General features: G+C 46.8%; 1 protein-coding gene across 9 annotated transcripts in view; it reads right to left on the reverse strand.

The window, feature by feature from the left end:
- The window catches only part of LOC8040089 (histone demethylase UTY), a 231,962-nt gene that overhangs the window by 10,509 nt on the left and 206,133 nt on the right, over positions 1-15,320 (reverse strand). For 7 of the 9 annotated variants that reach the window (XM_040223440.3, XM_040223439.3, XM_040223445.3 and 4 more), the window contains 7 exons: positions 12,050-12,226; positions 8,862-9,110; positions 7,108-7,353; positions 6,126-6,225; positions 5,565-5,635; positions 4,759-4,893; positions 953-1,427 (listed from right to left, as the gene is read on the reverse strand). In XM_040223440.3, the coding sequence (XP_040079374.1) occupies positions 953-1,427; positions 4,759-4,893; positions 5,565-5,635; positions 6,126-6,225; positions 7,108-7,353; positions 8,862-9,110; positions 12,050-12,226 (1,453 nt within the window). The remainder of the gene's footprint in view (positions 1-952; positions 1,428-4,758; positions 4,894-5,564; positions 5,636-6,125; positions 6,226-7,107; positions 7,354-8,861; positions 9,111-12,049; positions 12,227-15,320) is intronic. The other 2 variants (XM_040223442.3, XM_040223441.3) reach the window with 1 other exon arrangement.

Raw genomic sequence — 15,320 nt, forward strand, 5'->3', positions numbered from 1 at the left:
AATTGTTCAGCCAAGCACAAATAGAAGCCAAGGTTCTTCCCATCTATTATAGATTTTAAGAACACCTCTACTTTATCACGTTTCTGCCTAGCTTCTTCACAATACCCCCCTCAAAAACTGTCACAAGTATGTCTGCGTGCTCTACAAGCAGTAGACAGTAAAACAAAACAAGTATTATCATTTTAGCAGCTTTCTAAAAAAAGCTGTCGTGTTAAAAACCTTGTACTGATAATTAGAAAGAGTCAATATATGCCAATTAGGAAATTTTGTATCAAGCTTTTTCCAGACATTTTAGTCTCATTTAACTTTCTGATTAGGTATCCTACTCTGAAAAAAGCATTTGGATCCACATACCAGACCCAAAGATTTGTGAGCAAAACTTTGCATTGTGAGAAAAAAATTAAATCTGAGAGGACAGGAAAAGATTTTCAAGACCTCTTGTGCACTTTCTGAATGTGGTAATTAGAACATGTCGTATGTGACTTACACATCAAGGAAAACAGTGTTTTAAAACGTTGTTTTCTGTAATTTATCACTCTCCAAGATCAGGGCCTCTCCTTGTGCCCCTTTAATAATAGGTCACACATATATTGCCGCATGCGTGGCTGAAAAGAAAAGCTACTCCATAGTTTTAGGAGGTTCGTGCTTACTCTTACGGCAAAGGTTCAGCGCTCGAAAATTTGGCCTAGATTATTTGAGGTACCGAGCGTAGCAGATAAGGGGCCCAGCGTGGCCTTGCCGACTCACTCTCGTACCAACCAGCTGTCACGCCGAAACCTCGACGCTCGCTGCCATTTTCTCGATGCTCATTCTTTCTTTTGTTTCTAGTGCAAGTTTGCAGATTAAACCTTTATTTTCAGTCTTACGCCCATCGACCTTGTTCCATCCGCGACAATATATTCCTGTTAAAACACTAAGTATAAACAGTCTATATGCAGACGAGGCCACCCACCGTGGAGGTAGTTGATGTTGTTCCGCTCGCACAGGCTGTGCACCACCCCCCAGTACTCCTCGGGCGTGGCAAACCACTCGCAGTCTCCGGGCCCAATGTTGATGTTCACCGAGCAGAAGTTGTTGTTCTCCTGGTGGCCCGGGGTGCGGCTGCCGGGCACCTTCATGTACAGCTGCACCGTGTTCATGCCCAGGATCGTGTGCCCCACGTGGCTCAGCATGTTGCCCGCCGACACCACGCGGGCAAAGGCCGGCAGCTTGGTCAGCTCCTGCAGCTGGGGGCGCCACTTGCGCTCGTCCGACAGGTCCACGTTGGTGCCGAACTTGATGGTCTTGAAGTGGGCGCTCCGCTTCCAGCGCTTGCCGCCGCTGCCCCCGCTGCCAGAGCCCCCGCCGCCACCCAGGCGGGACGGGAGGGAGGAGTTGGAGTCGCTATCCGACTCCCGCTGGACTCCCTGCACCTTCTCTTGCTCCTCCTGCACCGCGGGAAAGGGGTGACGTGCGACCTCAAGTTAGAAAATTTAGCAGTCCCATGTTAATCTGCAGTAGAGTCACAGCGGTAGCTGCTGCACATCACGGTAAAGTTGTTAACCGTTGGCGTTGCCTTCACGCACCTTGGGGTGCCTGAACAAAAGCATTTGGAGCAAAATGGGCATCTGACCGTTTTGTCACAAACGCTTTACTTTTCTTGTTTCCGGCATGAGCTCTTGGTATTAACAGTGTTACGATGGCATTTTGTTATCAGCTATTTCTCTGTATTTTTCCATGCTTGTTTCCAGCATGAGCTCGTGGCATGGACAGTGCTACGAATTCATATTGTTATCAGCTAATTCTCTGTATCTTTCCATGCTTGTTTCCGGCATGAGCTTGTGGCATTGAAAGTGCAACAACGGCACTTTGTTATCAGCTATTTCTCTGTATTTTTCCATGCTTGTTTCCGGCATGAGCTCGTGGCATGGACAGTGCTACAAAGGCATTTTGTTACCAGCTATTTCTCTGTATTTTTCCATGCTTGTTTCTGGCATGAGCTCGTGGCATTGAAAGTGCTACAACGGCATTTTGTTATCAGCTATTTCTCTGTATTTTTCCATGCTTGTTTCCAGCATGAGCTCGTGGCATGGACAGTGCTACGAATTCATATAATTATCAGCTATTTCTCTGTATCTTTCCATGCTTGTTTCCAGCATGAGCTCGTGGCATTGAAAGTGCTACAACGGAATTTTGTTATCAGCTATTTCTCTGTATTTTTCCATGCTTGTTTCCAGCATGAGCTCGTGGCATGGACAGTGCTACGAATTCATATTGTTATCAGCTATTTCTCTGTATCTTTCCATGCTTGTTTCCGGCATGAGCTTGTGGCATTGAAAGTGCTACAACGGCATTTTGTTATCAGCTATTTCTCTGTATTTTTCCATGCTTGTTTCCAGCATGAGCTCGTGGCATGGACAGTGCTACGAATTCATATTGTTATCAGCTATTTCTCTGTATCTTTCCATGCTTGTTTCCGGCATGAGCTCGTGGCATTGAAAGTGCAACAACGGCACTTTGTTATCAGCTATTTCTCTGTATTTTTCCATGCTTGTTTCCGGCATGAGCTCGTGGCATGGACAGTGCTACAAAGGCATTTTGTTACCAGCTATTTCTCTGTATTTTTCCATGCTTGTTTCTGGCATGAGCTCGTGGCATTGAAAGTGCTACAACGGCATTTTGTTATCAGCTATTTCTCTGTATTTTTCCAAAGAGCACGTGCAGTGCCCATCAAGTACTTTACATTCTGAATGCTTATATTTTTTTGTTCAAGTGAAAGTGTGTCACCCAGCACGAGCGAGGTCTTGGCACTGACAGTGCTACAACAACCTCTCGTTATCAGCTATTTTTTTTTTTTTTTTTTTTTTTTTTTTAGAGAGCGTGTGCAGTGGTTGTTGAATACTACAAGAAAAATGACCGCATCTCCACGTTGTGAATGATGCTGATTGGGGCGAAGCTCTGGTGGTGCTGATGATACCGATTTTGTTCATAGGTAGTGCTGATGGTGCTGATTGTTTTTTATTGCTCAAAGGTAGTGCTGAGTTCCGGGTTGCATAGGCGTGGAATGTGTGGTATGGAACGTGGTTATATATGCATTTGAGCATTTGACCGCAGCGCCCTCTCGTCTATAAACGTTGAGCCAATGCATGCAAAGTTTAACGCGATTATATACGCATTTGACCGCAGCGCCCTCTCCTGTATAGACGTTGAGCGGCTACATGCAACGTTTCATCCATGACATCCCCAGCTCTTGAGTTACTACCACATCTCAGAGCCCCCTACTCATCCCACAGTCGTGGCCGAGTGGTTAAGGCGATGGACTAGAAATCCATTGGGGTCTCCCCGCACAAGTTTGAATCCTGTTGACTGCGCAAACATTTTTTTCTTTTTTTAAAAAGACAGATGGGTTGGCAATCGATGCGAGCACGGACGCCGGATGGACAAGGCTAGACCCTAAGGAGCTTCGCCCCAAAAACCCAAAGTACTACAGAGTGGGTTATTAACGCTGTAGCGTAGCTCAGTGGTAACGTCTCAGATTCGTGCTCAGCGGACCCAGGTTCGATTCTTGCGGGCAGCGGGCAATCTTTTTTGAGGATTTCAAAACGTTGACGACGGACGCCCTACATCGCAAACTGTAACGCCAACAACATCAACAACGGCAACAATGGACGTCATTTTCGGTGGTGGGAAGAAACCAGAACAACCATCGCTGTAACAACAAAGCAATCACATTCGTATAGCTATGCTTAGAGCTACGCTTTAAACTTTCATACCTCGAGGAATATCTATCGACTGATAGACAAGAAAACCCCTCTTGGTCTCGACATTCATGCAATGAAGTAATAAGACGATTACAGACCTCGTAAACAGTAATGCCCATACAAGGGTGTCTTTGGCACATAGTTAAGTGTCAATAGGAGGCTTGGCAGAACGAGCGCTTTAGATGGGGTGAAGTTACGTTGAAGCGTAACTTAGCGGCTGCAGGCGGCGCAAACTGTTAAAAATGTTGCTCCGCCGATCGCAGTCCCCCACTTGCATGTCTCGTTTGTGCACACATTTTTTAGAGCGCAGCTCTTAGGGGCCCGTTCCTGGCTTGAGCGGCGTCACCAAGGTCACCCCAAGGTCACGCGACCCCCAAGGTCATCCCAGGGTCACATGACCCCCAAGGTCATGTGACACCCAAAGTCACGTGACCCCCGAGGTCACCCCAAGGTCACGCGACCCCCAAGGTCACGCGACCCCCAAGGTCACGTGACGTCAAGGGTCACGTGACTACCCCCAGGGTCAAGTGACCCCCCCCCCCCCCCCCCGCCGAGGTCACGTGACCTCCCCGATGACGTCATCATCACTGATGACGTCACCGGCATCCGCATCGTCATCATCACTGATGACCTCACCGGCATCCGCATCGTCATCATCACTGATGATGTCACCGGCATCCGCATCGTCATCATCACGGATGACGTCATCGGAGTCCGCATCGTCATCGTCACTGATGATGTCATCAGTGACGTCACTGATGACATCATCGGCATCGTCGCTTCACCCCCCCAGTACCCTTCTCTCCTCCTCCTCAAGAGCTGCGCTCTAATTCGGTGTTACAGGGAGTTGTAAACGGCTTTCACTTTTTTATGTTACACTCCAGACAACTGTAAATGTGACCATAAAAGTTAGTTAAGATAGCTGCATTAAAGGGCCCCAAGTGCTGGCGTACGCTTTGTAGTCTTGCACATGCCAATGCTTGATTTTGAGTCGAATAAGTGGCAATGTGTGGCTCACCTTGAGCGACTCCTGGAAGGACGAAGCCTGGTACTGGGCGTACCGCGCAATGCTCGTGTGCGACCGGTGACTTTCGCACCGCCACACCATGTTACGACGTTCGGCGTCCCAGTTCTCGTCCGGCGACTGCATCAGCTGCAAAAGCAACGCAAAAACCGTCGAGAAATAAGAAAATTCTCTTCCTGTTTGTTTACTTCATTGATATGTCAGTTTGCAAGCAACACTACTTCTGTTACCCCTGAACCGATTTGCTGATTGATGAGGCTATCTCTCTCGGCGGCTGAAATAACTGCGAGGGAGATCTCCTGGTCGTATGACCGGCTGAGAAGGCCGGAAGTACCTAGCATTCCAGCCGATTCCACTAAAAAAATGTAAGCCCAGCCAAATCTTTTTTTATTTCTCGTTAGACACTATTTTTTTTTTTAAGAAATAACTTTACATGCCACTTCTCAAACACACAATACACGGTTAATTTCACTTACATTTCAAGCGTCTTCCCCCTTTTTCTGCATGCAGAATTGCATATTAACAATCGAAAGGAGGACATTTTCGGCATGTTCCTGATAAAAACTTTTCTGACCCTCCAATTATATATATTGTCATGTCAAAACATGCTGAATGGCCAGGCTAAACTAAACTGAAATCAATCGTAAGCATGAACTTTGTCTTGAAAACAGCAAACTACAGTCTTTGACGTCGTGGCCTCTGTACTCTTGCGATATCTGTGAAGTATGTAGTACTGTCTTGCTCAAAAGTTTGAAAACAATTGTAGCTCGTCACGAAGAAGCTTGCAAAGAGAAGCATACCTGTGTGCGAACCTCTATTGTATGATCTGGATTTGCCTCCACAAGGGTCTTTGTGGAGAAGAGGCCAAGATCTGAGGGAAAACAAAAACAAAACAAATAATGTTGCCATTTCTCAAACTAGAGACAGATGGAATTAGTAATTCAGCAAAAATATGCATGAGAAGACAAGCAATGCAAGTGATATTGCTCAAAGTTGTATGAAAAGAAAAAAACAATGCAAGTGATTCGGCAGCAAGTTGCATGTGAAGATAAACAATATAAGTGATTTGGTCAAAAGTACCATGGAAAGACAAACAACGCAAATGATCTGGCTGAAACCGCCACCGAAAAACGCACAATGCAAGTGATTCAACAAGAAGTTTTAAGAAAAAAATGAAAAATAAAAGGGATTCGGAAGAAAGTTCCATGGAAAGACAAACAATGAGTGGGATTCTTCCGACAGTTGCATCAAAAGACGAACAACTAGGCAATTGGGCCGCACATTGTATGAAAAGATAAACAATCCAAGTGGTTCAGCAGAAAGTTGCATGGATAGACAAGCAATGCTAGCGAGCAACTCACCAAGTTTGAGGACATTGGCCATATTCCGAATCACTGCAATGGGGTGCGCCACGCAGAACTCCTGCAGCTGAGGTGAGAAGGCCTGCTTCTTGTTCTCCAACTGCACCAATCAATAATCATTCACATGTTTTGCCACAATAGTTATATATACACATCCAATAATAACAGAAGGATGTGAACCGGTAGAGTTCAGACTCGAGGCGGACCACTTACGTAGATTGTTTCAGAACATGCTATGAAACCTTACACCAGTCAAAATACATGTATTAGAGTTCAGACCTGAGGTGGACCACTTATGTAGATGTGTGTCGTTTCAGTCAGATCACCAATTTTCAGAATAAAAGGTGAAAACTTAGATAAGCTGCCCTCGGAAGCCAACAATTCTGCTGACCATGTTATTGTGTTGTCAAAATTTTTCTTTTGTTATCAAAACTTTTGGCGATGCCAGATGTCACATGGTTTCTAAAGTACCTTTACTCTAGCCCGTGTGAGAAAAAGAAAAGGATGATGAAGGAATATCGCAAACTACCATACAGCATCATCACACATTGCATCCGGAGGAGTTCGTCAGATACAATTTCTGTGACATTACAAACTGCTGGGCTCGAGGGGTAAACATATCCAACAATGCAAATAGCACAGCACTTGTTCCCCTCACTTCTACTTGTCCTTGCCCTCCTTCTTTAATAAACAAATTTTTAGAGATGTTGCCACTGTTTGTGCAGTGCCAGCTACTCCATAGCTCTTGTCTGTAACCCTTGTTCGTAATCCTTGTCCATAACTCTTGTCCACAGCGCTATTTGTGTTCATGACAATTTCTGTGCTTTATAGCCAAAAAACCTTGCAAAAGATTTCAACAAGTTGCCTATCCTCAAACCTAAACCGGATGAGAGAAGCACCTCGGCAGCCAGAGCGGCGGCTTTATACGACACTCAACGGCATGCCAAGCTCCACCGTTTGAGAAAGGGAAACGCTGACTCACAAACACGCTGGGGGTCTGCGGGAGCAGCTGGTCCTTGGATGGCGGGGGCGAAGGGGCGTCGGGGGGCCTCGGAGGGGAAGGGTCGTCCGTGAGCAGGTTGAGGGGGAAGGCGCCCCCCGCCTTGGCCACCTCCGCACATCCTTCCAGGATTTGGGACGCCGACAGAGCTATCGAGATGGCCCCCGGCCGGGGCTGACTAGCAGACGACAGGGCCAGCAGCCGCTCCGACACGGCCGCCGCACCCACCTGGAGGCAGGAACGAGCCTCGAACTAACTTCAGTGCCCCTAACAAGGTGCAGGCAGAATGCATTCCCCTACAACGTGGTTTCCTAGGGACTGGGGGTTCCCCAGTCCCTAAAAGCCCAGCCTTGAATGGAACTCAAGGAGCCCCTTCCGGTCTTGGCATCAATGCGATAAAGCAGTGCAGACTTCTACACATTTTGTAAACAATAATGCCCATCTAGAGAGCGTTTGGCTCAGTTATGCATCAATGGATGGTTCAGATCTGCTTAAAAAAGGCTGCACGTAAATGTCATATTAGAGTGACAATCCTCACTCTATTGAATGCTTCAAATGTGTGATGCCACAACACATCGGATGTCACGTGTTACATAGGACGCCCCATATGCAACGTTTCAAAGATATCTTTTCCACACAAAATTTCACCGAGTAGGCCAACGCACAACTAGGCTGGTGCTCTAGCAAGGCATTTATGCATCCTTATATTTTTACAGAAAGATTATCCCTAAGATGCACAGCCTATTATCCTTAATCAATGCAACAAATACACTTCTTTAGACGAAAGGAGAGGAAAGTTTGTGCATAAAAGTGCTGAGCGTGACACTTCTTTGGAAGAACCTTCCCCCTTGGCCCTACTCTATGCGACATAGAACAAGACAATATGTCACAGAGCCCTACTTCGCGTAAATGTCAGAGTCATTTGCCCCTATACGATAGGTTTCACACAGTAGGGGGTGCCACATATTATGTTTGCACGATTCTAATGCGCCCCCAATTCCAACGCGCAGGCAGATTTTGCTTCCAGATATTGAAAAAGTAAATTGCTGCGGATTTTAGCGCATAGGTAAAATGAGGAAGATTGAAAGCACACCTTACAAAACAGATTTTATGAAATGCATGCCAACACAAAAATAAATACCGTGCACTAGTCGCTTTTGTCAGAGTCCACAGAGGTAATCCTTGCTTTCGTTTAAACCGTTTTAGGTGCCGCGGTTTTTGCGCTTGTACAAGTGCGCGACCGTCGCCTCTGGCAGGGTCGTCTTCCAAACAACACTTAGTGAGCTCGTCTGGTCGCTAAGATTGCAAGGCCGCAGAGTGCAGCTCCGTTGTTATCTTTTCTCGCCAGTGTGATGGCTTTCGTTTAAATAAAGCCTCTTAGTGGAATTCCTTTTGTTTTTCCATCTTAAAATGGCAGACATCAAGTTCGTAGACGCGAAAGAATGTGCGCGATATGGATACTAAAGTGGCGAACGTAAACAAACGATAACGACAGCGACGGGGCTGGCCACCTTATACTGAGTACTGCATTGGTTTCTTTTAGTAACAGTTTCTAGTTTTGATTGAAACGTGCATGTAGTTTCGGGCACCAGTTTTGGCAGAACAAAGTGTGCGTTAAAATCGGGCAAACACGGTACATCAGATGTCCTATAGAACATCATATATCAGATACATGATATTTCACAGAGTGGCTTTTTTTCCATGAAACATTAACACACGACTGGTTCAGAGCGCACCTTGAGCCCTTCCTTGAGGTCGTCGGCTGTGCCACCCTTTACACTTGCGCCGTCTGCTGCTTCTGTGGGCGTTGTGGTCACTTCGGTCGTGACTTTAGGCACGTCCAGAAGGTCGCCCGTAAACTGCGCAAGCAGGTCTTCGGCCAGCAGAGAGGCCGCCTCCTTCTGCGACAGCAGCATTTGCAAGTCGCGGTCGCTCAGAGTAGCCACCGGTGGAGACGGCTGGGACGTCCTTCCCTGCACAGTGCCCTGCACACGAGCAAGAATGTCTGAGTGCAGTTCAGTTCAGTGCAGTGCAGTTCAGACTGGGTCATATTCCCTGCTACTTCAAGCTTCCTGATGAGTTGTTTCCTAGATCCCTGCAATCTAGGAAACAACTCGTCAACTAGGGAAGGATGTGTTTAAATCCCCAGTTCAGATGGGGAGATTTTCCCTACACTTTTGGCGTTGCTAACAGGTCGTTCCCCGGATCCCCACAAAACCTATGGGACAACTACCATATTTTCCGGACTACAGTCTGCACACTATACATGTTTAAGAGTTGAAATTTTACCCGATGCGGACTACTTACAGGTGCGGTCTATACAAGGACTTGTTTTTCTCTATGTCCACTGTGACAAGACGTGAAGGAATTAGTAAATAACGATGTATATCTTACGTATGTTACAAGCTTCTTTGTGAGCTAATACAGAAGACATTTGTCAAGGTGTGCTGTGAATGATAATTGTTTCTTTCGCACAAGGCACTAAGTGCGGACTATGCGCGACGTGCAGACTATGCGCCGGGTAAAAACTATCTAGGCAAAACCTTTTATTTTTTATCCCAAATTTGCCACTGCAGACAATGCACCGGGTGCAAAGTATAGTCCGAAAATTATAACAATCATCTAGGGAACAAAATGGAAAATTTTGTTTCTGTAAACCATTCTGAAATGTGTGGTCCTCCAAAAACGTTTATGCACGCAAATACAAAGTCATCACAGCACATGCAGAGCGAAGAAAAACGACACCTCGAACCATAGGAGATTAATGAAACATAGATGTGGTTGCTGCACTCATATTACAGAGCATTACGTTGGGCCGAGACGTCAAAGGCAGAGGAAATGCATAGGTCACAAAGCAAAACACCACCTGCTCGTAGCCGAGGCACATAAGCAACGTTTTCACATAAATTTAAATATGTCTTTGGAATGAGCCCTGCAGAGGCAACCCTTTAAGAGTTACTCTTTCGTTATTCCTGAAAACTAACATGGGTCAGAATAGTCTTTCAGTAAAGCCAAGGACCCACCAACAGGTTGGTCTTTGGCAAAATATTCGGCCTATAGTTATACAGAGAGTGGAAGTCTTCCAGGGCCACCCAATAGGTATCGCCGGTTCACCAGTGTGCTCTTTCGTCGAAGACGGTCACCAGCGAGTACGGTGCACATCGAGCATGCTCAAACACAAATGTGTGAACTGGCACCTAGGAAGCGTAGATGGCCCTCATGCCACACACAGACAAACTCATTCCTCTCACTTTGGTGCCCCTTCAAGTCACGGTCACACCTCTAACATGTCGTAGAAAAGACAGTCTGCGGTCTAACGTGTGTTTCTTCCTTGTACGACAACCCCGTCATGTTGGTCGTACAAATAAAAATGACCGCATCTCCACGCGGTGAACGATGTGGGTGAAGCTCTGGTAATGCTGATGATACTGACTTTGTTCATAGGTAGTGCTGATGGTGCTGATTTTTTATTATTGCTCCTAGGTAGTGCTGAGTTCCGGGTTGCGTTTCGACTTCATCATTACTGCTTTATGGTCAGTGAAATGCAGAGCCAGTGGTTCTTCTAGCGGATCAGCTTGGATCGGCTAGAAGCCGTGGGGACGCATCTCCACCGCTTAAGTCAACGGTCCATGTCAGAAAGAGAATGTGTGGTATGGAACGAAGTTATATACGCATTTGAACATTTGACCGCAACGCCCTCTCGTTTATAAACGCTGAGCCGATGCATGCAAAGCTTAGCGCGATTATATACGCATTTGACCGCAGTGCCGTTTCCTGTATAGACGTTGAGCGGCTACATGCAATGTTTCATCCATGACATCCCCAGCTCGAGTTACTACCACATCTCAGAGCGCCTTACTCGTCCCGCAGTCGTGGCCGAATGGTTAAAGGGGCACTGACACCCCAAAGGTCGTATTTATTTTTATTGTCTAAAACGATGCAAGTTGCAGTCATAGACACGCAAAAAAAACCGCATCGCGAAAAAAAATTTTCTTGCGCGCGCGCGCGCGCCTTTTTATTTTTGGCGTTTGATTCTCTCGCCTCCTCGCTTCTTTTGATCGGTGACGTCAAAAATCAGGAAATTTAGAAGCTTTGTAGGCGACATCTCTATAACATTTAATTACGGCAATCGTAAAACATGTTTTTTAACGCAATTGCGAACGCACTACGGCCCTTCTTTTTGAAATGCCAAAAATCGGGAGTTCGTTGTGGTGCCGTCTCCTGGATTTGTATCCTCCAACGGAAAACAGGCGACACCGCTCAAAACCGGTCTGCCGGAACGCCGCCGCTCACTCCTTTCCTCCTCGCTTTGGGTCGCCATGGCAACAGCAGGGAGTGGTGAAAGAAAGTCGACTCTCAGGTCTCCGCGATTTTTGACGTCAAGGCACCGGCGCCGATCGCGCGGGAACTTCGAATTCGGCATTTGGAAATTGTTTTTTTACTTCACAAATACTGAACTCCCAAATTTCAAATTTTGAGGGTAATGTCCCGGCATCGTTTTCAATCGTTTCGGGTCAGTGCCCCTTTAAGGCGATGGACTAGAAATCCATCGGGGTCTCCCCGCACAGGTTCGAATCCTGTCGACTGCACAAACATTTTTTCTTTTCTTGAGAAGACAGATGGGATGGCAATCGATGTGAGCATGGACGCCGGACGGACAAGGCTAGACCCTAAGGAGCTTCGTCCCGAAAACCGTCCGGGGACACATTTGAAGCAAGCATGCGTACAAAGCACGCTTCCGACACACTAGAGACGTGCCAGCAGACAATGCTGTCATCGATCGCGTCTGCAGCGAACACGGCGTCTTTTGCACGACATAGGAGCAGCGTGACCGCGGCTTTAAGCGCGGCGTCTCTTTCTCGCTCCCTTCCTTGGGGCGGGAGAAGAGGACGAGTGGGGAGGGGGTGGGGAGGGGGGCCCTCACCAGTGTGGGCGCTACGGGACCACCGGCGAGGGTCTGCGCAAAGGCGGGCCTCTGCAGGGCTCCTCCCTGCCCCGGGGGCAATGCGCCACCCCCTGGCGCCTGCTGCGAACCGGGTGGTCTGGACCCGGGGGGCACGGGCGCCCCGGGTCGCAACCCCGCCTGCTGAAGCTGCTGGCCCTGCAAAGGGGAACGCCCCATTCCTCTCACTCCATCGCTCCCCCTCTCCCACTGTTCTCCTCCCTCGACGACGCCTAGCAAACGCTTTACTCTAGTCGGCTGAGAAGGCGAGCACGGCAGAAAGAAGCTTCGATCGACCTCCCTCCGGCACGACCTTCCTGCCTTCGACGACGCTTCAACGTCCTGCGCTCCTCGCCGCCGGACCTTGGCGGAAGGCGCGTCATGCTGGAGGCTGGCCTTTCAAAAGACGCGCACAGCCATTCTCACTCTGTCGGCGAGTAGGGGAGGGGGAGGGGAAATACCGGACACCTTCCTCGTTTGCCGGAAACGGAATTATGAGAGACATGCCGAAACGCCAATTGGCGCTAGCTTTTACGATGAAAACCTGATGCACAAGTAGCATGTCTGTTCGGGCGGTGCGTCCGGAGTTGCCAATGGCCCGCCACATTCGGCGTTGGAGGACGTAGAAACATTGAAAATGCTATACTGTAAACGACTTAACTTTCGCGTGGACCTAATTTTCGCGAATCGGTTTCAATGCACGAAAAATATGTCCCGCGAATAATTCCGGTAAAATGTAAACACATTTGAATCTATATTGAGATCCCACTGCGTCGCGAAAATTAAAACCCACAAATATTTACAAAACTTCAACTTTGACCTGAATCGCAAAATATTGAGCCCGCGAAAAATAAGTTGTTTACAGTATACCTTGTCCGAATTCAAAAGCACGGAAGTCTCTAGGTTATCGTTGGAGAGCCTAGATTGAAGAGAGGGTCCATCTTGAACCACGGAGAGCGTTTGCAATTTAATGGCAGACGCCTCCTGAGGCGATTGGTCGCAAGTGCGTATGTGTCACGTTTTCGCGTGGTGGGAAGGGAAAGCGGGCGGAAAGGCGGTGACATTTGCAGACCATCACCGTTTTTGTCGACTCCTCACAGCTCGTTTTGAAAACTTGGCACGTATACCATGTGACCCGTATCAAGCAATTGTAAACTCTTCGTAATACAGGTCCAGTTATCGTCACATCTGCTAGTGCCATCCCTCAACTTGGTCTCTGGACTAAAAACTAGGGGTGTGCGAATACCGAATAGTGGTTATAAAATCGAATGCCGAATCGAATTAAGAAAAGAAAGCCGAATATTGAATCGAATATCAAATAGCGATTTTACTTGTAGGAATTTTTCAAAGTGTGCTGTGAAGGAGATTATTATACCGTAAAATTCCGGGCAAGTGCCCACTCAAAATTTAGAGATAATCGCGAAAAAATGGGGGATGGGCGCTTGTCCGATCATCAATTTTACATATAAATGTACTGTGCACATTTTTTCATATCTTAGAAATTTGTATATGGGTGCTTAATGTGGAATGGGCGGATGCGTGGTATTCTACGGTATGTACAGAATATACGCCTGGTGCAGAACATGCATCTCGTATGGAACAAACGCTTAAATGTATAAAAGTTATGGTAAAGAAAAAAAAAAAAGAAGAAAAGAAGCAGCTGCTGATGGACGTTGGGCACTGAAGATCCAATTTTATGCACAAACATAATCTACTAGCTACCCTAAGCGTCACAAAAAACCCGAAATTACAGCCACGCGTGCCTTTTTTTCTTGTTAAAAGCACGACCTAACACCGCGACCATGTCCTTCTTATATCTATATATCTCAGAAAAGGGGCATTTTTCTATATTTAGTCTCAATTGTAGGGAGAAAAAGGGCACCCAGGATTTTATTTTATATAAATAAACAGATAGCTGTTAAATCTTAGTAAACAGGCTGAAACAATATAATCTGAAGTAAGAAAAAAAAAAACATGTGGTTAGGTGGCACAAGTCATTGTCCAACTGCCGCTAGGCATCCATTCCTCTCTCCATCTATCCTGTTTTAGAGAGCCTAGACTTTAAAGGGGGAGCAAGCAAAACTGAAACCCCGAAGACGGCTCCTGCGCAGATTGGCCGTAAGTGTGTAGGTGTCGTGCTGTCGCGTGGAAAGGCGAGGAAACTAAAGAGCGACAACGCCTGCCCGATTGACGCTTTCGTCTTTTCGACACCTTCTCGCAGTTTGTTATTCAAACGCGGCTATCGAATGGTTGGAAGCCTTCTCAAATCTAGGCACACTATTTTTCCGTTCCGTTTCGTTCCATATCAGAATTTGCAGCTTGCAGTTCCAAAAGAATGACGACGACAACTCAGCCGGTTTCATCGGTGTGGTTAACATGGTTTTCTTTTTGTGATCTTGCAGTCGCCGATTTTTGTGAGTGTGTCAAGTACGTTCTACATCGGCGCTTCAGTTTGAAACCAAGGGGCTTTACTTGTGAAAAGAATTAGGCATGGAGCAGAATTCCGGCTTTCCAACAATTCCTCTCTGGAAGCGGCGCAAACAGTATGTTTCGTTTGTGATTCAAGGTTAGGTTGCGTCATGATCATGAGTAAATCTGTGTGCTACAGTGTAGACCGCATATAACGTATGTCTCGGGAGTCGCGAAAATCCGCACTATAAGCGGTACCGCACTATAACCAAAACATCAATTTTTCAGGCCAAAATACATGCCATGAGACAACTTACCTTTGTAAAAGAATTTATTTTATGTTAGATGAAAAATAAAGCTTAGTTTGAGGAAAGTCTTTATATCACCAGACTAGTACAGTTCTGTCTCAAGTGTGTCACACATTTTGAAAGAAATGAGCGGCTTTTGCCTGGCGCAGCCTTTTAACGGCGTCGCGGGTTGCGGACGGACGTTGCGAGTGTTCAGGATTGCTAACCCTAATCAATTTTCTCCGGAGATGAAAACGCGTGAAAATTCGCATCCTTCATACGGTACGCGCCAGTAATACCTTGAACTTTAGTAGTACACGCATGAAATGCGCCAAATAAGAAATCCGGGCGATCTTCGAGGACACAAATGCTTAGAAATCACCACTGTAGTCGAAGTAAACAAACACGACGACACGGGCGTTTCTGCCGTCTTGAGAGCGCCGCCACGACATCGCCGCACGAGTAGGTGGATCTTTCCTTCTAGTACGTGCTGGGTTATCATAGCGACACACAACGAAAATTCACAGTCAAGGATAGCGCTTTTACGCAGAACGATG

This window comes from Ixodes scapularis, unplaced genomic scaffold, assembly GCF_016920785.2.
Source record: "Ixodes scapularis isolate PalLabHiFi unplaced genomic scaffold, ASM1692078v2 PGA_scaffold5__190_contigs__length_132052651, whole genome shotgun sequence".
Lineage (NCBI taxonomy): Eukaryota > Metazoa > Arthropoda > Arachnida > Ixodida > Ixodidae > Ixodes > Ixodes scapularis.